The sequence below is a fragment of the Oryctolagus cuniculus genome, chromosome 1 (genome assembly GCF_964237555.1).
Source record: "Oryctolagus cuniculus chromosome 1, mOryCun1.1, whole genome shotgun sequence".
Taxonomy (NCBI): domain Eukaryota; kingdom Metazoa; phylum Chordata; class Mammalia; order Lagomorpha; family Leporidae; genus Oryctolagus; species Oryctolagus cuniculus.
Genome location: NC_091432.1, coordinates 68,370,585 through 68,397,610, shown reverse-complemented (window position 1 = coordinate 68,397,610; position 27,026 = coordinate 68,370,585). Strand labels below are relative to the sequence as shown.

Genomic DNA, 27,026 nt, shown 5'->3' with positions numbered 1-27,026 from the left:
GAACGTTGAACATTGAGATTTTTGTTTGAACCTGAGTTTTCATTTCACTTTACTTAGTACCAAAGCATGGGCTACTGAATCATATTGTGTGTACTTAACATTATAGAAAACTGCCAAACTAATCTCTAATATAGCTTATTTTAATACGTGGGAGGTAGTAACTCAAGTTGGTGTTACTTGGCAATTTCTTAACGATTGATCATATTGGGCAGCTTTTAATGTATTTATTTGGCATCCATAAATGTTCTTTCAGAAATACTCTTTAAAATAATTTTGCCTGTTTATCATATCCTTTGTTTTATTATAATTGAGATTTGAGAGTTCTTTATATATTTTGGATTAAGTCCTTTTTCAGATATGTGATTTAAAAATCTTTTCTCCCAATAAATAGCAGACACTATTAGTATTGAAGTATAATTTAATCATTTTTAACATGGCTGATACTTTTGGTGGTGTATCTAGCACACTTTTATCTGAAGTAGGGACACAGATTTTTTTCTGTTGTTTTCTTTAAGTTTTATTGCTTTACATTTTACCTTTAGGTTTAAGATACATTTAAGTTAATTTTTATAAGAGTGCAAAGTTATGAATTGAGGTTCTTTTGTTTGCAGATGAATATCCAGTTGTTCCAGAACCATTTGTAAAAGGAAAAGTACTCTTTCTCCAATGGATTACTTACGTACCCTGGTCAAAAATAAGTTGATTGGCCAGCGCCACGGCTCACTAGGCTAATCCTCCGCCTGCAGCGCCTGGGGCGCCGGTTCTCTCCCGGTTGTTCCTTTTCCAGTCCAGCTCTCTGCTGTGGCCAGGGAAGGCAGTGGAGGATGGCCCAAGTGCTTGGGCCCCTGCACCTGGCTCCTGGCTTCAGATGGGTACAGCACGCCGGCTGTGGGGGCCATTTGGGGGGTGAACCAACGGAAGGAAGACGTTTCTCTCTCTCTTTCTCTCTCACTGTCTAACTCTGCCTGCCAAAAAAAAAAAAATAATAATAATAAGTTGATTGTCATTTCTATAATTTTTCTGAGGCTGGGCCAAGTTGAAGCCAGGAGACAGGAATAACAACTGAGTCTCCCAGGTGGGTGGCAGAGGCCCAAGCAATTTGGCCATCTCCCACTGCCTTCTCAGGCACATTAGTGGGGAGCTGGATCTGAAGCAGAGCAGGCAGTACTCAAACCAGAACTACAGTATAGGATCCCACCTGCTGTGCCACAATGCTTACCTGGTGTATATCTTATTATATATTAAAACCAGACACTGTGGCTGGCGTTTTGGCAGAGCAAGTAATACCTCCTGCAATACCCACATCCCAAGTGGGCAGCTGGTTCATGTTCCGCTGCTCCACTTCTGATCCAGCTCCCTGCTGATGTCCAGTGAAAAGCACTGGAAGATGGCCCAAGTACTTGGGCCCCTGCCATCCATGTGGGAGACCCATATGCAGCTCGACCTGACCTAACCTTGACCATTGTGCCATTTGGGGAGTGAACCAATGGATGGAAGCTCTCTCTTTCCCTCTCTCTCTGTAACTCTGACTTTCAAATACATAAATAAATCTTTAAAATAAATGAATAAAACAGTCACTATAGCTTCTCAGTTGGCTTCCTTAGCTCTTGTAAAGGTGACTTGGTGTGTGAATAACTGTTCAAATTAATCTCTGGGAATATAATTGCTGACACATCTTAGTCACTATCTTGCTTGATTTCTTATTTATTTCTATTGTCAGAGGACGTGTGTGATTTACATACTTTGAACTTTATGGAAGATTATTTTTACAAATCCTTATTTATTTTCATTTTATTAGAAAGAGCTTCTGTCTGCTTACTCCCTAAATGCCCACAATAGCCAGGGCTGATCCAGGCTGAAGCCAGGAGCTGGGGACTCAGTCTGGATCTCCCACATGAATGGCAAGGACCCAAATACTTGAACCATCATCTAATGTCTCCTAGGATGTGTGTGCATCAGCAGGAAGCTGAAACTGGAAACCTAGCCCAGATTTGAAGCCAGGCACTTGATATATAATGTTGGTGTCCCAAGTGGCATATTAACTGCTGCGTTAATAACAGCTAATAGCCTGATTAATGCTATTTTCAAACTCTTTTATTAGGTACATAAATGTTTAGAATCATTAGGTCTTTGTTGACTTTCACAGTCCTCCTTATCATTGACTGTTTTCTTTTCTCTGAAATAGACTAATGTTTCGATTTCAGCTATCTTTTGATAAATGTTGTCAAGGCATATATTTTCCATGCTTCTCATTTTTTTAAAAGAAGATTTACTTATTTATTTGAAAGTCAGAGTTACACAGAAAGAGGAGTGGCAGAGAGAGAGAGAGAGTTCTTCCATCCAATGATTCACTCCCCAGATGGCCGCAATGGCCAGAGCTGCACCGATCCAAAGCCCGGAGCCAGTAGCCTCCTCCCAGCCCCCAACATGGGTGCAGGGGCTTGGGCCATCCTCTACTGCTTCCCCAGGCCACAGCAGAGAGCTGGATTGGAAATGGAGCAGTGGATCTTGAACCGGCACCCATATGGGATGCTGGCGCTTCAGGTCAGGGTGTTAAGCCACTGCGCCACAGTGCGGGCCCTGATATTTCTCATTTAAAAAAAAAAAAAAAAAATAGAAGGGCCTGTGTTGTGGTGGAGCAGATAAAGACACTGCCTGTAATGTCAGCATCGCATATGGGCGCCAGTTTGCATCCTGGCTGCTCCACTTCCAAACCAGCTTTCTGCTGTTGTGCCTGGGAAAGCAGCAGAGGATGGCCAAAGTGCTTGGGCCCCTGCACCCAAGTGGGAGACTCAGAAGAAGCTCTTGGTTTCGACCTGGCCCAGCCCTGGCTGTTGGGACCACTTTGGGAAGTGAATCAGCAGATAAAAGACTGCTTTGTGTGTCTCTCCATCCCTCTCTTTCTATAACTTTGCCTTTCAAATAAATAAGTGAATCTTTAAAGAAAATTAGAGAGAACACATTTATGCTCCCATTTGCTGATCCACTCTCCAAATACTTGCAGACATCTTAATTGCTAAACCATATGCCCACTCCATGTTTTTAATATTAACCTGTGTATTTTTAATTATATTTTTAATTGTTTATTTTCAACTTACATTATAGTCAAAGGCTTATTGGCTCTACTAAATAGACAGTTTAACAAATAAAAAATAAAAAAAGACCATAGTCAGTAGGAAAATAGGCAGTTAAACACAATAGCTAAAAGATGTTCAATTTCACTCAAAGTAAATTTTAAAATAGTTATAAAATGTTTTAAAACTATAATAGTATGTAGAGTTTGACAAAACACTGTATTTGCAGCGTACCTGATTCACTCAAGCATTTCTTTTTTTTTTTCCTTTTAATTTTAGCCAACATATAAAGGAGAACATGTGGTATTTATCTTTCTGTGTTTGGCTTAGTTGTTTTTTTTTTTTTTTTTTTTTTTTTTTTTTTTTTTTTTTTGCCAGGCAGAGTGGACAGTGAGAGAGAGAGAGAGAAAGGTCTTCCTTTTCCATTGGTTCACCCCCAATAGCTGCTGCGGCCAGCACACCGCACTGATCCGAAGCCAGGAGCCAAGTGCTTCCTCCTGGTCTCCCATGCGGGTGCAGGGCCCAAGCACTTGGGCCATTCTCCACTGCACTCCCTGGCCACAGCAGAGAGCTGGACTGGAAGAGGAGCGACCAGGACAGAATCCAGCGCCCCGACCGGGACTAGAACTTGGGGTGCCAGCGCCGCAGGCGGAGGATTAGCCTATTGAGCTGCAGTTCTTTCAACATGCTATCCTCCAGCTCCAATCATTTTGCTGCAGACGATAGAATTTCATTTTTTTTATAGCTGAATGATACTCCATTTTGTGTGTGTGTGTGTATCTAAATACACCACATTTTCTTTATTTGTCTAATGTTGGACACTTCGATTGTATATTTTTGTGACTGTGAGCAGTGCTGCTATAAACATGATGGGGCAGGTATCTCTTTGTTCTTTGATATTGTGAGTTCATGTCTTTTGTGTATATACCCTGTAGTAGGATTGTTGGATCATATGGCAAGTCTGTTTCTAGTTTTTAAAGAAATATCTACTGTTTTCTACAATATTTGTTTTAATTTACATTCCCACCAGCAGTGTGTAAGAATTCCCATTTGTCCACATTCTCACGAGCATTCTCACACATATCTGTGTTTCAGATAAAGCTGTTCTGGCAGAGGTAAGGGTTTTGATTTGCATTTCCCTGATTGCTGGTGATATTGAGCATTTTTCATATATTTGTTGAGCATTTGTATTTCTTCCTTTAAGAACTGTGTAGTGAGGTCTTTTGCCCATTTCCTAACTGGATTAGTTGTGTTTTTTTAATTGAGTTTTTGAGTTGCTGATATGTTCTAGATATTTTTTTTTTAACTTTTATTTAATGAATATAAATTTCCAAAGTACGATTTATGGATTACAATGGCTTCCCCCACATACCGTCCCTCCCACCCACTACCCTCCCCTTTCCCACTCCCTCTCCCCTTCCATTCACATCAAGATTCATTTTCGATTATCTTAATATACAGAAGATCAGCTTAGTATACATTAAGTAAGGATTTCAGCAGTTTGCTCTCACACAGAAACATAAAGTGAAAAATAATAGATGATTTTTTTTTAAATGATGATGAAATCAGATCAGACCTATTGTCATGTTTCATCCCAGTGAAAGTCAAGTTGGGAGTTGATAATTTTTTTTTTTTTTTTTTTTTTTACAGAGGATCAGTTTAGTATACATTAAGTAAAGATTTCAACAGTTTGCACCCCCATGAAAACACAAAGTGAAATATATTATTTGAGTACTCGTTACAGCATTAAATCTCAATACACAGCACATTAAGGACAGAGATCCTACATGAGGAGTAAGTGCACAGTGACTCCTGTTGTTGACTTTACCAATTGACACTCCTGTCTATGGCATCAGTAGTCTCCCTATGCTCCGGTCATGAGTTTCCAAGGCTTTGGAAGCCCTCTGAGTTCTCTGATTCTTATCTGATATGTTCTAGATATTAATCCCTTGTTGGATAAGTAGCTTGCAAATATTTTCTCCCATTCTGTCAGGCCTCTTCATTCTAGTGATTATTTCCTTTACCATGGGGAGGCTTCTGAGTTTGATATAATCCCATTTGTTTAGTTTTGTTTTGTTTTCTGTACTTTGAGTATCTTATCCACCAAGTCATCACCTACACCAGTGTCTTAAAGTGTTTCTCTTATATTTTCTTCTAGCAATTTCATAGTCTCAGGTCTTTGATCCATTTTGAGTTTTGTATATGGTGAGAGGTAGGGATCTAATTTTGTTCTTATGTATAGATAAATCCAGTTTGGCAGCACCATTTTTTGAAGAGTATCCTTTCTCCAGTGTATATTCTGGTCACTTTTGTCAAAAATCAATTGGCTGAATAATTGATATAATTAAAAAGGAGAGAATGATCCTACATGGGAAGCAGGATACACAGCAGACTCATAGAATGGCAAATGCGCTAAACAGCACTCTGTTCTCAGAATCAGCCCTAAGGCATTCAGATCTGGCTAAAAAGCCCATGAGAGTTTCACAGGCATGGAAAGCCAAGACACTGTGGCAAAAAACAAAACAAAAAAAACAAACAAACAAACAAACAACAACAACTAAATGAAAGATCTCTGTGAGTGAGATCCCAGTGGAAAGAACGGGCCATCAAAGAAGGAGGTGCCTTTCTCTGAAGGGAGGAGAGAAATTCCACTTTGACTATGGCCTTGTCTAAATAAGATCAAAGTAGGCGAGCTCAGGGGGCTTCCATAGCCTTGGCATCTCATGAGAAGAGCCTCAGGTGATTACTGACGTCATAAATAAGAGTGTCAATTGTTAAATCAACAAAGAGAGTCACTGTACACCTGCTCCCCATGTAGGATCTCTGTCCTTCATGTGTTGTACTATGCGTATTAACACTAAAACTACTACTCAAACAGTACTCTATACTTTGTGTTCCTGTGTGGGTGCAGTCTGTTGAAATCTTTACTTAATATATACTAAGTTGATCTTCTGTATATAAAGTTAATTGAAAATGAATCTTGATAAAGAATGAGATGGGAGAGGGAGTGGGAGATGGGATGGTTTGTGGGTGGGAGGGAGGTCATGTGGGGAAAAGCTGCTATAATTCAGAAGTTGCACTTTGAAAATTTATATTTATTAAATAAAAGTTGAAAAAAATCAATTGGCTGTATGTATGTGGATTAATTTTTGGACTCTCTGTTTTGTTGATCTGTTTGCCAGTTTTTATGCCAGTACCATGCTCTTTTAATTATAATAGCTTTGTAGTATGCTTTGAAATCAGGTATTGTGATGCCTCCAGGTTGATTTTCTTTTGCTCAGATTTACTTTGGCTTCTTTCAGTCTTTTGTGGTGCCATGTGAATTTTAGGATTGTTTTTCTAATTCTATAAAGAATGTCACTGTTATTTTGATTGGGATTGCATTGAAATTGCAATTGAGTGGGATTGCATCTTTTTGTTTTGTTGTTCTTTTAAATTTTTAGTTTCATTTATTTCTGCTCTGATCTAGATTGCTTTAGATAGTATAGACATTAAATTGTATTTTTCTAACCCATGAGCAAGGAATATCTTCTTTTTTGTGTGTCATTTATGATTTCTTTTATTAGTGTTTTATAATTTTCATTTTAGAAATTTTAAAAAATTTGATTTTTGTAGTTACTGTGAAAGGAATTTCTTCATTATTGTTATATAAAATATTATTTTGTTGTGTGTTAATTTTGTAACCATTGGTTTATCAATTCTAAGGTTTTTGGTGGAGTGTTTAGGTTTTTCCATGTATAACATCATGTCATCTGCAAACATGAATATTTTGACTTTCCCCTTTCTGATTTTGAAGTTTGCTTTTTTTAAACAAAGATTTATTTTATTTATTTATTATTTTTTTCTTTTTTCTTTTTTTTCTTTTTTTATTTTTTATTTATTTATTTTTTTTATTTTTTGACAGGCAGAGTGGACAGTGAGAGAGAGAGACAGAGAGAAAGGTCTTCCTTTGCCGTTGGTTCACCCTCCAATGGCCACCGCGGCCGGCGCGCTGTGGCCGGCGCACCGCGCTGATCCGATGGCAGGAGCCAGGAGCCAGGTGCTTTTCCTGGTCTCCCATGGGTGCTAGCCCTGCTTCAGGCTAGGGCTTTAAGCCGCTGCATCACAGTACCAGCCCCGATGTTTGCTAATACTTGTTAATACTTCCAGTACTATATTGAAATAAGAGTGTTGGAAGTGGATATCATATCATGTTCCAGTTTTGAGGGGAAATGCTTTCAGCTTTTTCCCCATTTAGATGATAGTGGCTGTTGGTTTGTCATATATAGCCTTTAAAAGTTTGTGATATGTTTCTTCTATAGCTAATTAGTGGAGTTTTTTTTTTTTTTATAATGAAGAGATGTTGAGTCTTTATTTTTAGCTCTTTTCATCATGTATAATTTGAATTGGGCATTAGTTTATTCCACAAGTGTCTCCAACAGTATTTTTGTGTCACAACTTGTGTTAAAAAGAAGTGAAATGTTAAGAAATGTTAAGATGTTAATAGATTTAAAGCAAACCTGTACAACCTTTTAAAAGTATTGTTTTCAACCATTTAACTTATTTAATGGAGATGCTGTTATGCTTATTGATTTAGCAGCAGCTGTTCTTTAGTTCACTTAGAGTTCTGGTCACATTTGTTGTTTTGCTCTATGCTGGAAATGCACAGTTTTCTGCATTATTTTCAGTCAGGAGTTGTGGTATAGTTTATTTGTGATGATAGTAATATGCATATTGTCCTTCTGAGATCTCACCTGGGAGAAGAGAGCTTTTGGTTCTTTCCAACATGAGTGATTATTTTAATGGTGTGCTTAGGAGCTTAAAGAAGGATGTCGATGAGAAATAAATACATAGGCTAGGTACTTCTTATTCAGGTTCACAAAAGCAGCCCTCCATCACTGAACTCCCTCTCAGGGGTGGGGGTGGGGGTCAATGAAGGCTAACAACTCTGATACATGTGTACGCAGTAATCCCATAGACTGGCACCTGTCACCAGCTAATTCCAAACCCATCAAGTTCCCATTAAGATACACAAAACCTTGAAAAGTTTTCTGGGCTTAAATTCCTAGAATCTTTAAAGTGGCTGAAATGGCCATAAGTGCTTGAATGGGTCACCAGGCAATCATACACACCATCATAAAGGAAAGATGGAGATAGTATTGCCTGCCATGTATAAATGATGAAGAGGTTCATAGGAATCTGTTTCAGGGGACCTGAGGCAATGACCCAGCAGTGCTTCTATACCAAGGTCTCATCTGTCTCTTGCATAGTACTCAGGCACTTGCTTGTCCAAGTAACCGACTGGATGCAGTGAGTCTCCCTGGCCACTGCCCTGGTTACTTCAGTCCCTGTTGTTTCCTCCAGGCCTACTTAGCTCAGTGGCCCATTTGAAGTTCTACCCTCAGTTCATGACCAGGCTCCCTTGGGCTGTCATGATAATAACTGCTTCCTAAAACTGGGAAACTCCTGAACCAAACTTGTGTTGCAGACCCACTGGCATCTGCCAATTCTTGTGATACTGAATCTTATCAAATGCTTTCTCCACATCTGTTGAGATGATCATGTGATTTTTGTTCTTCAGTCTGTTTATGTGATTTATGATGTTTACGGATTTGTGAATATTGAACCACCTTTGTATCTCTGGGATAAATCCTGCTTGACTGTGATGCATGATTTTTTTTGTTGTTGTAGTGTTAGATTAATTTGGTAGTATTTTGTTGAGATTTTTATATCTGTTCATCAAAGAAATTGGTCTGTAGTTTTCTTTTGGTGTTGTGACTTTGGTTTTGGTATTAGAGTGATTTGGCCTCATAAAAAGAGTTTGGCAGAGCTCTATCTTATTCAATATTTTGGAATAGTTTGAAAAATATTGGAGTTAGTTCCTCTATAAATGTCTTATAGAATTTAATAGTAAGTCCACAGGGTCCTAGACTTTTCTTTGATGAGAGACTTTTAATTGCTGCCTTAATCTCATTCTTCATTACTGGTCTATTTAGATTTTCTGTATCTTCCTGATTTAATTTTAATAGGTTATATGTATCCAGGAATGTATCCATTCCTTTGAGGTCTTATGATTTGTTAGCTTATAGTTGTTCATAATAGTTTCTTATGATCTTTTCTATTTCATTGGTATCAGTTGTAATATTTGCTTTTTTTCATTTCTAATATTTGAATTTTTTCTCTTTTTTCTTTGTTAGTCTGTCAAAAGGTTTATTTTGTTTATCTTCACAAAACCAATCTTTTTGTTTTGTTGTTCTTTTGTGTTAAATTTTTAGTTTAATTTATTTCTGCTCTGATCCTTAATATTTATCACTTCCTGCTAATTTTGGATTTGGATTGTTCTTGTTTTTCTAAGTCCTTGAGATGCATCATTAGATCTGGAACTCTATCCAAATCTCCCACATGGATGGCAGGGGCCAAGTACTTGGGCTCTCATCAACTATCTTCTCAGGTGCATTTGTGGGAAGTAAATTGCAAGCAGAGCAGCTAGGACTCAAACCATCATTCTGATCTAGGATGGTGGTGACTTAACCCACTATACCACAATGCTGGTTCCTGTTTGGATCTTTTTACTGATTTCTGTCTTTAGTGAATTTTTCTTTTATATCATCTGTTTTCCTCATTTCTTTAAAGTCTATTTGTATACTCTTATATCACATTGAGTTTCCTTATAATTATTTGAATTCCTAAGGCATTTCATAGATTTCCTTCAGGATCTATTTCTGGAGAACTGTTTTCTTTTGGAGGTGTCATACTTCCTTGATTCTTAATGTTTTCTATGTCCCTACATTGAAGTCACACTAGGGTTTGTAATAGCCAGAGACTTGCCCTTGGTGTTGAGAGATACTGAGGGGGCTGTCTTCTTATCCTGTTGGAAAAGCGTGAGTGGTGCTGGGGTTTCTGAAACTGATAACTGTGGCTCTATGACTGTGTGATGTAGATGGGACCTTCCCTGCATCTTTCTAGGAAAGTGGTGATGCGGATTGTACATCAAAAGCCCTCTTCCCAGAACTGGGGGATGTGAAGGGGACCCTGCTACAGTTCTATAGGGTGACTACAAGATATCCTTGAGATTTCGCACTGGCAGGTATGGGTCCAGAGAAGTGGCATGCAAGCAGGCTCTGCCTGGGTTTCAACAGGTAGATTCTAATGAGTTTAAGGAAACCATAATTAATTGTCACCAACTTGGTACTACAGGATGCAATGGGGTCATTACTTCTAGGTCTCATAGGGTGAGAACTAGTTGTGTTGAGATGGTCATAGTCACCTGCCTGAAGCAGAACAATACAGATAGAGCTCTCCAGGTACTGAGAGTGACTGTAAGTTACTCCAGAGATTGTAATATCAACATCAGTAGTCCCAGCACCATAAGGCACAGACAGAACTTCCCCCAGTTTCCATGCAGCATGCAAGGGTGATACCGGGGTTTGTGCCATGGGTTCCTAACACCATGAGATAAGAATTACAGAGGAAACTTCCTCAGCTCTGGTACTGTCAAAAATTTTTTAAAAGATTATTTTATTTTAAAGGCAAAGTTATGGAGAGAAGGAGGGAGGGAGGGAGGAAAGGAGAGAGAGAGAGAGAGAGGAAGAACCAAAGAAAGAACAAAAGAAAGAAAAGAAAGAAAGAAGAAAGAAAGAAAAAAGAAAAGAAAAGAAAGAGAAGGAAAGAGAGAGAGAGAGAGCGATCTCCCACCTGCTGATTCACTCCCCAGATGACTGCAGTGGTCAAGGGTGGGCCAGGCCAAAGCCAGGAACCAGGAGCTTCATCCAGGTCTTTCATGTGGGTATGTACCCAAGCATGGGCCATCTTCCACTGCTTTCTCAGGCACATTAGCAGGGAGCTGGATCAGAAGTGGAGCAGCTGGAACTTGAATCAGCACCCATATAGGATGCTGGCGCTGCAGGCAGTGACTTTATCCACTATGTTACAACACCAGCCACCCTGTCTAGTTTGTTATGGGTTGTTGCTGGTACTAGTCTCAAGAGCCGATGAAACTTCTCCACCTGCCCCCAAATCATACAGAGTGAGCACAGCTCGTAGGTGTATGCCCAGAACTCCACACAGTTGTAGGTTTCAGGGGGTATTCTCTCTGCCTGGGAAGGTGTCATGTATCTGGCTCTGGTGGCTTCTGGGAGCAGCAGGAGTGCATGTTATTCCTTATATCAGAATAGTGGTCAGCAGTGGCTCTACTGAAAATTAAGTCTGGCACTTTTCAGGGAGAGAGCTCTGTGGCTTCCCTTTTCAGAGCAAAGTAGTTGTTCAGACCTCAGACAGTTCCTCAAGCTAGTCTTCATGTAAGTGGGGACTGTCAAATTACCCTGCAGTTGTGGGGCTGGTGCTGTGGCGCAGTGGGTTGGCACCCTGGCCTGAGGTGCCGGTATCCCATATGGGCGTCAGTTCGAGACCCGGCTGCTCCACTTCCAACCCAGCTCTCTGCTTTGGCTTGGGGAAGCAGTGGAGGATGGCCCAGGCCCTAGGATCCTTGCACCCGCATGGGAGGCCTGGAGAAAGCTCCTGGCTCCTGGCTTCGGATCAGCGCAGCTCTGGCCGTAGCGGCCATTTGGGAGGTGAACTATTGGATGGAGGACCTCTCTCTCTCTCCCTCTCTCCCTCTCTCCCTCTCTCCCTCTCTGTGTAACTCTGACTTGCAAATAAATAAATCTTTCAAAAAAAATTCCCCTGCAGTTATGGTTGCCAGTGATGAGAGCTGACACTTCTTACCTTTTCCCAGAAAGATGGCATTCCTTGGATGTGTGCCCCTAGCTTAGGTGCTGTGGCAACAACTGGTGACGGCAGTGTGTCTGCTGTCTTTTCTGAGTTACAGTCTCTCCGCTGTTCTGTTACCTTACTCTCTCAATCAGTTCCCTGAGAACACAATTCTTCCTTTGTTTTTCTAGTATTTTTCTGTGGCTGCAGCTTGTCACTGTTCACTCATCTTGGATACTCTCCCTATGTGTGGGTGATCCTCTACCTGATGGGGAGTCTGCCTGCCCTGACCATGCAGGAGGCTGAGAGGGCATGGCACACCAGGCCTCCCGGGAAGGAGCCCACAACCTGACTGCTGGCAGGTGGCGGGAGCCCCAGGTGCTTTTCCTCACTCTGCTCCCTGTTAAATGGCCCTGTAATTGCCAATCAGGTAAACAACTCCCACGTATGTCCCAGGCCCATTAGAACCACCTGGAAAGCTATCCTAGCTATGTGACCTTCAAGCTGATTGGAGAAGCATAGGGGCGCCGATATCAGTTCTATCCTATAGAATTAGTGTTGCTCTGAATTAATTAGGCCCCTTCCGCCTGCCCTTTAAAAAGTGTGTGTGGTCATTAATAAAGCGGACATGTTAACTGAAACTTGTCTCTGGTGCTTTTTGCAGAAGAGCGCCATCACCCTACTATCCCAGCAGTGTGCAAGCCACATGGGTCAAGCCTGCATCTATGTACAATGAATAGATCTTGTTTTTTCTAGATCCAACTGAAAATATCTACCTTTAAAAATTCAGGTATTTAGATCACTTACATCTAATTTGTTTATTCCTATGTTTGGGTTTATATCTACCACCTTGCAATTTGTGTTTTATTTGTTCTTTGTTTCTCTCTCTCTTAAGATTTATCTTATTTATTTGAAAGGCAGAGTTACACAGAGGCAGAAGCAGAGAGAGAGGTCTTCCATCATCTGGTTCACTCCCCAAATGGCTGCAAGGCTGGAACTGGGCCAATCCAAGGCCAGGAGCCTGGAGCTTCTTCTGGTTCTCTCATATGGGTGCAGGGGCTCAAGGACTTGAGTCATCCTCTGCTGCTTTCCCAGGCACATTAGCAGGGAATTGGATTAGAAGTGGAGCAGCCAGGACTCAAACTGGCACGCATATGGGATGCCAGCACTGCAGGTGGTAGCTTTACCTGCTATGCCACAGCACTGACCCCTGTTCTTTGTTTCTTATTAGTCTCTTTTGCTGCCTTCTTTTGGATGAATTAAGTAGCATTTATAATTGTGTTTTGTATTCATTGCTGGCTTGTTGTATACCCCCTTTTCTGGAGGTTACTTTATAAAGTATTGTATACATATTTAGCTGAATAGAGCCTGCCTTCAAATAGAGTATCAATCACATAAAGTATAGGAATATTATTGGAATTTTTATTTCTGTACTCCTGGCCTTTTAGATATTGTTCCCATATAATTTCCTTTTGTGAATAAATATTTCCATTGGTACATTTTTCCCTTCATATTGAATGACTTTCTTGAACATTTCTTATGGTATAAATCACCTAGTGATTAGTTCTTCCAGTTTTGACTTTCTACAAAGTTTAGTTTTTTTTTTTAAAGATTTATTTATTTGAAAGGCAGAGTTACAGAGAAAGAGACAGAGAGAGAGAGAGGTCTTCCATCTTCTGGTTCACTCCTCAAGTGGTTGCAATGACTAGGGCTGGCCCAGGCTGAAGCAAGGAGCCAGGAGATTCTTCCAGTCTCCCTTGGGTGTGCAGGGGCCCAAGTACTGGGCCATTTTCCCAGGTACATCAGCAGGGAGATGGATCAGAAGTGGATTTGAACCGGTGCCCATATGGGATGCCAGTACTACAGACTAGGGCTTTAACTTGCTGCGTCACAGTGCTGGGTCCTAGTTTGATTTTTTTAAAGCTGTTTTTTTTTTTTTTTTTTTTTTTTACCAAGTGTTGAATTCCAGATGAATTTGTGTTTTTTTGCTTTTAAAATTGCTCTGTTGTCTTCTGGCTTGTATTGGTTTCAGCAAGATATTATTCTTGAAAGAATGTGAAGTTATTATTCTTTCTCTACATGTAATTTTTTTCTCTCTGGTTTTGAGATAGTCTATTTCTTGTGCTTGATTATGATGTGTCTTATAGATTTTATGTGTTCCTTTTCCTTGGAGGTTGTTATGCTTCTTATTAGGTCTGTAGGTTTATAGTTTTCATCAGGTTTGAAAAATTTTTTCAGCTGTTCTTCAAATATTGTTTCCATCTCTTTTTTACTCTTTTCTCATTCATTGCCTCCATATTTATATTAGATGATTTATAGTTGCTCTACAGGTTTCAGTTGCTCCTTTAAATTTTAAAATTCTTAAGTTGTCTTCTTTTTTACACTGCATATTCTATTTTCAACCCTAGAGGTACATTGTTTATTTCAGATACTGTGCTTTTCATCTCTAGAAGTTCAATTTAGGTTTTTAAAATATATATTTCAGATCTGTCCTTAATATTGTTATTTTTCTCTATATTCTTAAACCTGTGGAGTATAGTTACAGCACCACGCTGATCCAAAGCCAGGAGCCAGGTGCTTCCTTCTGGTCTCCTGTGCGGGTACAGGACCCAAGGACTTGGGCCATCCTCTACTGCCCTCCTGGGCCACAGCAGAGAGCTGGACTGGAAGAGGAGCAACCGGGACAGAATCCGGCGCCCCGACCGGGACTAGAACCTGGGCTGCCGGTGCCGCAGGTGAAGAATTAGCCTATTGAGCTGCGGCGCTGGTCTAGGCCCTTGTATTTTAAAAACTTACTCTTGAGCTTTGTTCCACATACTTGGAAATGCTTTGATTCTTTTGATGCTCAGCAATAAGCTTCCTTGGACTGCACCATAGCAACCATTAATGTAGGCCTAATCTTTCTGATTGTGCTGCGTAATGCCTCATGTGTTAGAAGAATTTTTTCTCTGGTCAGCGGAAACTGTCGCTCCCCCTCTTCGTGGAGGAATGACACAGGACCCTGCGCTGTTCTTTTGTCTGCTCGGCCCTCCCCGGGTTTGCTGCTGGTTCTTCCCGGGTTGGCTACCGTCCCTTCCACCTCCGTGGAAGGGCGGCTCCCCCGCCACTTTCCCCGCTTCCGCGGGGGAGCAGCACACCGCCGGCCGGCTCTCTCAGGGGCTGCTCAGATGTTATCCAGATGTTCCCCTTAGATGTTCCTGGTGCATGTTGTCTCTCTCCTCCTTTATAGTCCTCTTCCACCAATCCCAACTCTGCTACCCACACGCTGAGCACGCTGCTCTCCTCCAATCAGGAGCAAGATCAGCTCCTGCAGCTCAATCAAATTGGCGAGAGGCAGCTGTGTAGAAGTTGTTTACTCCTCTCCCAGCGCTATATTGTGGGAGAGCAGATGCATAGAATAAGTCTTAATTCCAGTAACTTAGTCTAGTCTGAGTTGCTCCCCACAGGAAACAATTATTCTTAGCCTTATCTGAGCCTTAGAGATTATTTTATCATCTTCTTTTATATTCTTATTTCTCTAGCTTGGGATAAATTCATGGGCATGCACTGGTCATTATTCAGCTAGAGACTCAGGGAGATGCAGGAGAAACCCTTGCTTTTCCCAAATTTCTGTATGCTCAGTTTAGGAAGACTGCCAAGCTCCACTTTTATTCTCCTTCATGGTACCTTATTCTGGCTATTCTGACTAGACTGTCAATGGTAATTAATCATACCCACTACCTTTGTTTCCCCTTTTAAGGTTTGCTAACCTACACTGTCTGTTATCTAATATCTGAAAACTAATTTTTTTTATTTCTCCACTTTTTTAGTCACTTAAGGTGGGAAGGTAAGTACAATCCTTATTGTTCCTTTTGGTTTATCATGAATGTTCCAACTTAGAGATGAGAAAAGTAAACTTAGAATGGACCAATGGCTGCAGCAGTCAGCAAGTTAGCAGGAAGGTAGGAAGAAACACCGTTCTTGTTCCCCCAATCCAATAGATTATTGATGATTGTAAATGATATTTCAAAAATTTTTTTAATTCATCTATCTTTGCTCAGATTTTCTATAGAGACACCAGCATTGTGTCACAGCTAGTTGGGCTGCCACTTGTGCTGCTGGTATCCCATATGAGAGTGCTGGCTCGAGTCCTGGCTGTTCCGCTTCCAATCCAGCTTCCTGCTCGTGAGTGTGGGAAGGCAGTTGATAATGACCAATTGCTTGGACCCTTCCTCCCACATGACAGACCTTGATGGAATTCCTGGCTCCTGACTTCAACCTAATCCATTGACCATTTGGGGCATGAACCAATGAATAGAAGCTCTCCTTGTTTTTCCTTCTGTCACTCTGCCTTTCAAATAAATAAATACAGAAATATAAAATTTTTAAAAATTTCTATAGAATACAATAAAGTAGAATGATACAATAGAGTACATTAACAGGAGCCATTCTAGATCCTGATTATTTCATTTGTTCTTTCAGCAAAAGGGTGAATCATGCCTAAGAAGGCTAGCAGGATTGAGTCCACAAAAAGAAGAAAATCGGAAAAGGACAGTTCATGGACCGAAAAAATCTTCAACCACAAATCCTATGTCACCTTCCTTACTGGCTGCTACAGTTGCCACTGGAAATTCAGACAGTGGGAAAAAACCAAACTTGGATCATGTTGCCATTCTCGGGTACAGAGAGATGGGGAGGATCTATGCTGTACATTCTCCGATATGAGGAGCAGAGACGGGTCCTTGGCTCTATGAAGGTTCATTAGAGTCTCCAGGACTGTAGGTTCTGGGGCTCCAGTTCTTCCATAAAAATACTGCATCAATTCTAGAGCCAAAGTTAAACTTCCTGAAACATGCAATTGATGTATTTATTTTCTTTTATTCTTTCCTTTTTTCTTACTTTTACATATATGCATTCAGAAAACCTTGAAAAGGTGAAGTTTGGGTGCAATTAGTTGTTTCTCTGTAGGGATTACAGGAATGCCTGAATCTTTTTTTTTTTTAAAGATTTATTTTATTTATTTGAAAGACAGAGTTACAGAGAGAAGTAGAGACACAGAGAGAGGTCTTCCATCCACTGGTTCACTCCCCATATGATCACAATGGCCGGAGCTGCGCTGATCTGAAGCCAGGAGCCAGGAGCTTCCTTCAGTTCTCGCACGTGGGTGCAGGGGCCCAAGGGCTTGGGCCATCTTCTACTGCTGTCCCAGGCCATAGCAAAGAGCTGGATCGGAAGAGGAGCAGCTAGGACTAGAATTGGCACCCATATGGGATGCCGGCACTTCAGGCCAGGGCTTTAACCCGGTGCTGCACAGCGCCAGCCCCAATATTATTATTTTTTTTTTAGGATTTATTTATTTTGGAAGAGTCACAAAGAGAGAGAGCGGAAGAGAGAGAAAGAGAAAGAGTGATCAATCTTCCATCCACTGTTTTACTCTACAGAGGGCCGTAACAGCTGGAGCTGGGTCAGGCTAAGGCCAGGAGCCAGGAGTTTCTTCCTGGTCTCCCACATGGGTGCGGGGCCCAAGCCTTTGGACCATTTTCCACTGCTTTCCCAAGCACATTAGCAGGGAACTGTATAGGAAGCAGAGTGGCTGGGACTTAAACAGGGGCCAGTATGGGATGTGGGTGTTGCTGGCAGTGGCTGTTAACCTTTTATGCTACAGCAACAGTCCTGGATTTCATATTTCTTATGTCTGAAGTGAGAAACCCAAGGAAAAGCTTGGGTGACGGTAGACTGCCCTAGAGCAGGCAGACATGTTAGACATGATAGTCTGACCTCATATTTTTCCTGCCCAGATGCTTCTGTCCTATTTGCTAGGGAAAACAAAAGTGTTTCAGGCACAGCTTTTGCTCTCAAGAAATTCATAGTCTACAGAGGGAAAAGGCAAGTATAGCAAGAAGCTATAGAATTGTGTGTATGGGCACTTGCTCAGACATAAGAAAGGGGCCAAAGATAATTTTATTTAGGTAAAGAGTGATTAAGAATAGTATAGATAAAAATAGTGTGGAAGAAATGTTATGGAGAAGGAGTTAAAAGATGTAAGTTTAGACATTGTGGAAGGTTTATTTTTGATGGAGCAGATAGGAGTACAGAAGTGTTGGGAAATGAAGTTAGAGAGGAAGATGGTCAGATACTGTGTGGTTTTAAGAATTTGATCTCTGCAATAAAGGAAATAAAGAGTCCCTGAAGATTTTTTTCTTTTTTTTTGGCTAGGCAGAGAGTTAGGTTCACTCCCCTAATGGCCGCCATGGCCGGCGCTGTGCCGATCCGAAGCCAGGAGCCGGATACTTTATCCCAGTCTCCCATGCGGGTACAGGGACCCCAGCACTTGGGCCATCCTCCTCTGCCCTCCCGGGCCATAGCAGAGAGCTGGAGTCCCTGAAGATTTTAAGATGATATAATATGAGCTCTATTTTGGAATGATATTGTGTGGAGAATATAGTGGAATGAACAAAACTAATTCAGGGAGATCTCTTTGCCTTCAAAGAGAAAGCAATAACAGTATTCATGTAAAAGATATTGGTGGCCTGAATTAGAGTAGACAAAGATGGAGACAAGCAGATAGGCTCAATGGATATTTATTATGTAGGGATGAGATAGTAAGTCACAGGAGAGGTATTAGGTATTAGGACAGGGTACAGAGGGAATAGAGAGGCTTCATGGAAAAAAGTGGCATTTGAGCAATGTGTTAAAATAGAACAATTGCTGGACCAGATCCTGGGAATATGGATAGGTCCTAATTCTAGGTCTGCCCTTCTGTCCTTGTTCTGGCTATGTGATAACTCTAAACCTCTCTAAGGTAAGGAATTGAACCAGATAATACTTAAAATCTCTAGGGTCCGGCCGGCGCTGCGGCTCACTAGGCTAATCCTCCGCCTAGCGGCGCCGGCACACCGGGTTCTAGTCCCGGTCGGGGCGCCGGATTCTGTCCCGGTTGCCCCTCTTCCAGGCCAGCCCTCTGCTGTGGCCAGGGAGTGCAGTGGAGGATGGCCCAGGTGCTTGGGCCCTGCACCCCATGGGAGACCAGGAAAAGCACCTGGCTCCTGGCTCCTGCCATCGGATCAGCGCGGTGCGCCGGCCGCAGCGCGCCGGCCGCGGCGGCCATTGGAGGGTGAACCAACGGCAAAGGAAGACCTTTCTCTCTGTCTCTCTCTCTCACTGTCCACTCTGCCTGTCAAAAAAAAAAAAAAAAAAAAAAAAAAAATCTCTAGGGTCCTGTCTGCTGAGAGGAAGGAATATAACATATAGTGTAAGTTCTAATAAGATCTTACGTCCTGAGGAAAGACAGCCTGGATTCAAATTGTAGCTTCATTACTGTCTCTAAATTTAGAATTCTACCATTGTGGGAACTTGAGTAGGTCACAACATCCCAGTGCATCAGATTTTGCATTAAAATAATAGAGATAATAATCATTTTTGGTGCATAGAAGAGGTAATATATGGGGAACACTTCAAATTGGGCTTGGCACAAGATCAGCACTCATGTTAGCTGCTGCTGTTAGTTTTTTGAAGTCAGTGACTTGTGGAAGAAACATGTAGAAATGATTGTATAGAGGACTGGCATTGTGGTATAGTGGGCTAAGCCTCTGCCTGTGTTGCTGGCATCCCATATGGGCACCAGTTCGTGTCCTGGCTGCTTCTCTTCGATCCAGCTCTCTGCCATGGCCTGGGAAAGCAGTAGAAGATGGCAGAAATGCTTGGGCCCTTTAGCCATGTGAGAAAGCGTGGAAGAAGCTCCTGGCTCCTGGCTTTATCAGCCCAGCTCAGAAGTTGCAGCCATATGGAGAGTTAACCAGTGGATGGAAGACCTGTCTGTCTGTCCTTCTCTTTGTCTGTAACTCTACTTCTCAAATAAGAAAAAAAAAAATGGTATAGAGAATAAGATGATCAGGAGTCCAGACACAGGGAAGCACAGTGATTTGTTATATGAAAAATGAATTTCCAATGTTGCATTTTGGCACAAGTGAATAAATAGTAGAAGTATGATTTGGGAAGAAATACTTTCATCAAATGATAAATTATCTTTATGTCAAGCTAAAATGTTTTAAATTCGTCCTATAAATGAAGAGACTTGAGAAAAATTTTGATTTAAGGTAGCAACAGTGAGAATCAGAAAGTAAAAATGAATTTATTTCACAAACTTTTTTTTTTTTTTTTTTTGACAGGCAGAGTGGACAGTGAGAGAGAGAGACAGAGAGAAAAGTCTTCCTTTTGCCTTTGGTTCACCCTCCAATGGCCGCTGCGGCTGGCGCGCTGTGGCCGGCACACCGCGCTGATCCAATGGCAGGAGCCAGGTACTTATCCTGGTCTCCCGTGGGGTGCAGGGCCCAAGTACTTGGGTCATCCTCCACTGCACTCCCTGGCCACAGCAGAGAGCTGGCCTGGAAGAGGGGCAACCGGGACAGAATCCAGCGCCCCAACCGGGACTAGAACCTGGTGTGCTGGCGCTGCAAGGTGGAGGATTAGCCTAGTGAGCCATGGCGCCGGCTTTATTTCACAAACATTTTAATGAACACTTTGTATATGCCATGGTAACTGAGACAGCTAAGGCCTCTGGTCCTCCTGCAGCTTACATTTTAGTGTGATGAATTAGGTAATAAATAATAATTGAAGAGAGATGTTTTCAGATAGTAATAAGATCTTTGAAGATAATAAAGTAGAAAAAAATACTAGAAACTGGATTGGGAGGGTGGTTAGAGACATTTTTGAAAATGCATTATTTGATCTGTTTCCAGTTGTGGATACATCTGGGGTCAGAAGTTTTTCAAGTAGTAGAGCCAGCAAATACAAAGTTCCTGAGATGGGAACAAATTTGTGTTCTAGAAACAGAAGAAAGGCAGTATGACTGACAGCTAGACGTGTAGTCAGAGTATGGAATAGGATAAGGTCAGGGATGTGCAAGGGCCAATCAGGTTGGACCTTGTGGGCCATGAATTTCAATTTGGATAATACTCTACTACAGTAGTAAGCTCTGGGAGGGTTTTGAGCAAGGGGTTGACATTATCTGGTGCATCTTTCTAAAAGTCCACAGATGGGTGGGCATTTGGCCTATCAGTTAAGACTCTGCTTGGGATGCCCATGGCACATACTGGAGTACGTGAGTTCAAGTCCCAGCTCTGCTTCCATCCACCTTCCTGCTAATGTGCGTCCATGCAGGCAGCAGGTGATGGCTCAGGTGGTTAGGTCCCTGCCACTCAGGTAGGACCTGGGTTGAGTTCCAGGCTCTGGCTTGAGTCTAGTTCCAGTGTTGGATTTTGAGGGTATTTTGGGAGTGAACCAGCAGCTGGAAGACTACTTCCTTCTCTGTCTCTGTCTCTCTTCATTCTGCACATTTCAAAAAATAATTCTAAAAAAGTCCACACAGATTTTGTGCAGAGAATATGTATGAGGCCTGAGTCAAATCTGAAGCTCTTCATCCTCCTTATACTCCAAGAGTTGTAGTTTAGTTTCTAATACCTGTACCATTTTTCTTTACCTTGTTGAAATGACCTTTCTGTGTTTTACTTTTTTTTATTCTTACTTCTCACAGTAACTTTAGAATTTAGACAGATTTGGGGCCAGCGCCGTGGCTCACTTGGTTAATCCTCTGCCTGCAGCACCGGCATCCCATATCGGCATCAGGTTCTAGTCCCGGTTGCTCCTCTTCTAGTCCGGCCCTCTGCCGTGGCCCGGGAGGGCAGTGGAGGATGGCCAAGTCCTTGGGCCCCTGCACTCGCATGAGAGACATAGAAGAAGCACCTGGCTCCTGGCTTTGGATCAGCGCAGTGCCGGCCATGGTGGCCATTTGGGGAGTGAACCAACGGAAGGAAGAGCTTTCTTTTTGTCTCTCTCTCTCACTGTCTATAACTCTACCTGTCAAATAAAAATAAATAAATAAAAGAATTTAGACAGATTTAACAGATTAAAAACTGTCCCAAAGAGTTAGGATGTCTATTTTTTTTTTTTTTTTTGACAGGCAGAGTGGACAGTGAGAGAGAGAGAGAAAGGTCTTCCTTTGCCGTTGGTTCACCCTCCAATGGCCGCCGCAGCCGGCGCACCGTGCCCGGCGCACCGTGCTGATCCAAAGGCAGGAGCCAGGTGCTTCTCCTGGTCTCCCATGGGGTGTAGGGCCCAAGGACTTGAGCCATCCTCCACTGCACTCCCAGGCCACAGCAGAGGGCTGGCCTGGAAGAGGGGCAACCGGGACAGAATCCAGCACCCCGACCAGGACTAGAACCCTGTGTGCCGGTGCCGTGGGAGGAGGATTAGCCTATTGAGCCACGGTGCCGGCCAGGATGTCTATTTTTTTTTAAATTTATTTATTTATTTGAAAGAGTTAGAGAGAAAGGGAGGGAGAGTGGGAGGGAGAGAAAGAGAGACAGAGGTCTTCCATCTACTTGTTCCTTCTCCAAATGGCCACAAGGTCCAGGCTGGTCCAGGCTGAAGCCAGAAGCCAGGAGCTTCATCTGGGGGTCTCCCATGTGGATGCAGGAGCCCAAGTACTTAGACCATCTTCAGCTGCTTTCCCAGTGCATTAGCAGGGAGTTGGATCAGAAGTGGAGCAGCTGGTACTCGAACTGGCTCTCATATGGGATGCCTGCATTTGCAGGTGACAACTTAACCCAATATACCACAACACTGCCCTGGAAGGCTTTTAAGGTCACTCAGATGGCAACCCAAATCTAATTCTGTGGCATGGCTGTTTTTGATTTTTCAATGATGAGGATTGCTGTCAAGATTTAGTTTAAATACTTACTCCATAAAGACCTTCCATCCTGGCTCTTAGCCCTTAGGGATCTGGGTTCTACTTCTGCCCCTGCCACTTTTTGGCTGTGTGATCTGAGCCAATTACTTTACTTCTCTTGAGTTTTCTTCTGCAAAATGAACTAGCAATACCTCAATACCTAACTTACATGGCTCTTATGAGAAATAAATCAACCAAAGTGGCTTGTGAAGTTCCTAGCATTGTACTGGAATAAAATAGATACTAAAAAAAAAGTTTATTCCCTAACTCTGGTTCCTCTTTCCACTAATAATTGTGTAGATAAATGACTAAATGAACTGATGAATGATGAGTGAGTGAATTCATGAATGGAACACCAAACATTTGGTGGATGGCAATTGAGTGGATATAGCTGATGGTTGTTGAGAGCAAGCTACATCCAAAACACTCTGCTAGATATTGTCAATATAGAGATTGGCTGTACAAGTTCTTTTTCTTCCAAGTAAAAACAATGTAATGTCAGATACAAACATGAACAGCTAATTATAGTTCAGTATATTTTAATAAATGGGCATATACAACTTCAGTAGGGGTAAATAAATAGAAAAAGAGTGATCCTACAGCCTGTGGAGGGTAAAGCATGGCAGTGTGTCTATCCTGACCTTTGACAGGGTATACAGACATTGCTGAGGTAACATGGATAAATGGAGCTAACATAGAGTTCTTTCTCTTCCCAGACAGAGCAAGTCTTTTTTGTGTTGCTGGTCCTTTCATTTGTCTTATCTGTGATTTTGCTGTTCATGTGGATAGAACTCTCAAATGAATATTTTGACCTTGACTGGTAAGTAAGTTTCTTTTTGTGTTTTCATTTATGTAAGTAAGGACTCTTTGGTCTGATAGCCATGTGAATTTTATCTCAGACTGCAAACTGGTGGCAAGTAGGGAAGGTGGACAACAATGGACTTTTACACAGCTTGTGGGTGAGAGGCCTGACTCGGGCAGAAGCAGAATGCTTAGCACCTTAGCCTGTTTAAACTTTCTCTCTACCTGTGCTTCGTTTCACACTTGATCTGTATCTCATATAATGACCATTCCTTCTCAGAAAATGATTCCCTGACATCTGTTCCCTGTTCTGTTTCTCTAATACCTACACCAGTTGGACTTCATGATCTCTGTCCTTGAACTCTGAGTTTTCTGCTTATCTGACAGCCTCCGCTGCCTCCTTCTGTTCTTAGCTGACTTCTGGCACTTTGAACACAAGGACAGATGTTGTGTCTCAGAACCTTCTCATAGCTGAACTCATGCTGCTGGACCTTACTGTTTTTCTGACCTCATGCCTTCTAATTTTGCAGCAAATTTTATTCATTATTTGGAATTTTGGAGAGAAGGTTATATTTGAGTATGAGACTTATTATTTTTAAATATTTATTTATTTCATTTGAAAGGTAGAGTTATAGAGGGAAGGAAGGAGGGAGGAGAGAGAGAGAGAGATCTTCTGTCCTCTGGTTCACTTTCCAAATGGCTGCATCTGCCAGAGCATGGCCAGACTGAAGCCAGGAGCTGGGAGCTTCTTCCAGGTCTCCCACATGGTACAGTGGCCCAGCAATTTGAACCATCTCCTCCACTGCCTTCCTAGGTGCATTAGCAGGCAGCTGGATTGGAGGTTGAGCAGCCAGGAATCAAACCAGCACCCATATTGGATGCTGGTGCTGCTGGCGGCAGCTTAACCTGCTACATCACAGCGCTGGCCCTGAGACGTATTATTTTAAAAAAATTTATTTATTTGAAAGGCAGAGTAACAGAGGAGTGGAGACAGACTGATAAATTTACATCCACTTGTTCACTTGCCAAATGGTTGCAACAGCCAAAGCTAGGCCAGGGTGAAGCCAGGAGCCAGGAATTCCATTCAGGTTTCTCAGATAGGTAACAGGATCCCAAGTACTTGAGCCATCCTCTGATTCTTTCCAGGCACATTAGCAGGAAACAGAATCAGAAGCAGAGCAGCTGGTACTGGAATCTTACTTTTCTTTCTTTCTTTCCTTTTTTTTTTTTTTTTTTTTAGTAAAGTACAATTGATTCTACCCAATTAGGAGTAAAATTATTGTCATTACAAATGTTAATACCTACTAAGCCACATTTTTAAATAATAATCAATTGATATATAATTTGCAGCCTTTTTTCTATGCTTTTTTTTTTTTCTGACAGGCAGAGTTAGTGAGAGAGAGAGACAGAGAAAAAGGTCTTCCTTGCATTGGTTCACCCCCAAAATGGCCGCCACGGCTGGCACGCTGTGCCAATCTGAAGCCAGAAGCCAGGTGCTTCCTCCTGGTCTCCCATGTGGGTGCAGGGCCCAAGCACTTGGGCCATCCTCCACTGCCTTCCCAGGCCACAGCAGAGAGCTGGACTGGAAGAGGAGCAACCGGGACAGAACTGGCGCCCCAACCGGGACTAGAACCCAGAGTACCGGTGCCGCAGGTGGATGATTAGCCTAGTGAGCTGTGGCTCCTACTATACCTGTTGTTTTGCCTTCCATTTTTACTTAATTATAAACATTTAAAATTATTAAAATTCCTAAAGAACATCATTAAAATGGTTTCAAAATATAACATGAAAATACTATAATACTCTCACTTTGCTATTTTTTTAAAGATTGATTTATTTATTTGAAAGTCAGAGTTATACAGAGAGAGAAGGAGAGGCAGAGAAAGAGAGAGGTCTTCCATCCACTGGTTCACTCCCCAATTAGCTGCAATGGCCAGAGCTGTGCCAATCTGAAGCCAGGAGCCAGGAGCTTCTTCCTAGTCTCCCACGCGGGTACAGGGACCTAAGTACTTGGGCCATCTTTTACTGCTTTCCCAGGCCACAGCAGAGATCTGGATCAGAAGTGGAGCAGCTGGGACTCGAACTGGTGTCCATATGGGATGCCAGCACTACAGGCGGCAGCTTTACCAGCTATGCCACAGTGCCAACCCCTCATTTAGCTATTTTTTAATGTTAGACATTACGAGTGCTTCCAGTTTTTTTGCTTTTATAAAATATTCAGAGAAAATTTCATATTCAAACTAATGTTATTAGAGTAGATTCCAACAAGTAGCACTGTTGAATCAAGAACAGTGAACACTGTAAAAAGTCATGATGCATATTGCCAAAGTCTTTTCTCTTATCAGTGCTTATGCAATCTTTATCTATGGTCCAGTCCTGGGTTATTATAGCACTTGTATTTCAATCCACACAGCCTGTATTTCAAGTTGAAATACAAGATAATATATTTATAAATTAAAAAATACTTGGTTCTCTAATCTGGACTTGACAAGTTTTGTGCAGATATCTAATATCCAATTTTTTCTGACTCTCTCCTCATTTGTAAACCCTGGTAATTCCCATAGCACAAATATTGTGATAGTGCTGAGGAAAACCTCTGGTAATCATTCTACATTGGTCACTTTGTTCATTCTTAACTTCTGTTAAAATGTCCCAGTTAAGCACTGGCCGCAAATCCTATTTTGAAATTATTATTTCAAGTATACCACAGAAGTGTCTCCTATAGTAAGTTTTTGCATTGATCACAAGCACGACTCAGGAAATGCTCACCAGTACTCCCGAGAACTGAGATACTGGCCGACTTCTGTAGTTTTCCTTGCAGCACCCCACTTGTGATCCTCCACTTCTGGGCAGTGAACACATTGACCACCTGCATGAGTAACAGTGAAGTCTTCAATCCCTAGTGCAGAATTGCTCTATGTTTTCAAATAACTTACTTTATTCATGTACTTTTACCTTGAAAATAGTAGTTTTATATGATATTAATATTTTCATATTAATTTTGTATGGTGTGTTTTTTTCCATCTTTAGTCTTTTTTTCTAATCTTTCTGCATCTTATGTTTTAGTTCTCTTCTAAACAGCATATGGTTGGGTTATTTGAAGTTTGGTAAATTTGTCATTACGTCCTAATTAAAAATATCACTCTACTAATATAACTATTGATATATTTGAATTTACACACGTAATCTTCCTAATGCTTTTAATAGTTCTATTTTATATTCTTTTTTTCTCTTTTCTTAAGACTTTTTGAAAGATTTATTTATTTAAAAGGCAGAGTGACAGAGGGGAGAGACAGTAAGAGATCTTCAGTCTACTGATTCACTCCCTAAATGGCCCCAAAAGACAGGTCTGGACCAGGCCAAAACCAGGAGCTAGGAACTCTCCTAATCTCCCATATGAGTGAAAGGGGCCCAAGTACTTGGAACACATTCTGCCACCTTCCCAGGTGCATTAGCAGGAAGCTAGATGGGAAGAAGACTAGCAGAGTAGCCAGGACTCAAATTGGCTCGTCCGTCCTTCCTTCCTTCCTTCCTTCCTTCCTTCCTTCCTTCCTTCCTTCCTTCCGTCTTTCGTGACAGGCAGAGTTAGACAGTGAGAGAGAGAGACAGAGAGAAAGGTCTTCCTTGCGTTGCTTCACCCCCCAAATGACCTCTACGGCCGGCACGCTGCACTGATCAGAAGCCAGGAGCCAGGTGCTTCCTCCTGGTCTCCCACGTGGGTGCAGGGCCCAAGTACTTGGGCCATCCTCCTCTGCCTT

General features: G+C 41.8%; 1 protein-coding gene and 1 pseudogene across 26 annotated transcripts in view; one reads left to right on the top strand and one right to left on the bottom strand.

Moving 5' to 3' along the window:
* LOC100349807 (glycerophosphodiester phosphodiesterase domain-containing protein 4) overlaps positions 1 to 27,026 on the top strand; it is a 176,317-nt gene that overhangs the window by 20,870 nt on the left and 128,421 nt on the right. For 18 of the 26 annotated variants that reach the window (XR_007921200.2, XR_007921192.2, XR_007921199.2 and 15 more), the window contains 3 exons: positions 12,427 to 12,552; positions 16,224 to 16,420; positions 23,184 to 23,287. Coding sequence is in view for 19 of the 26 variants with exons in the window: in XM_051850671.2 (XP_051706631.1) it covers positions 16,238 to 16,420; positions 23,184 to 23,287 (287 nt within the window). In the remaining 7 variants the exon portion in view is untranslated. Of the gene's footprint in view, positions 1 to 10,644; positions 12,141 to 12,426; positions 12,553 to 16,223; positions 16,421 to 23,183; positions 23,288 to 27,026 lie in introns of those variants that run through there. The other 8 variants (XM_051850624.1, XM_051850631.2, XM_051850626.2 and 5 more) reach the window with 3 other exon arrangements.
* On the bottom strand, positions 7,930 to 8,726 carry LOC138850080 (ER membrane protein complex subunit 4 pseudogene; annotated as a pseudogene).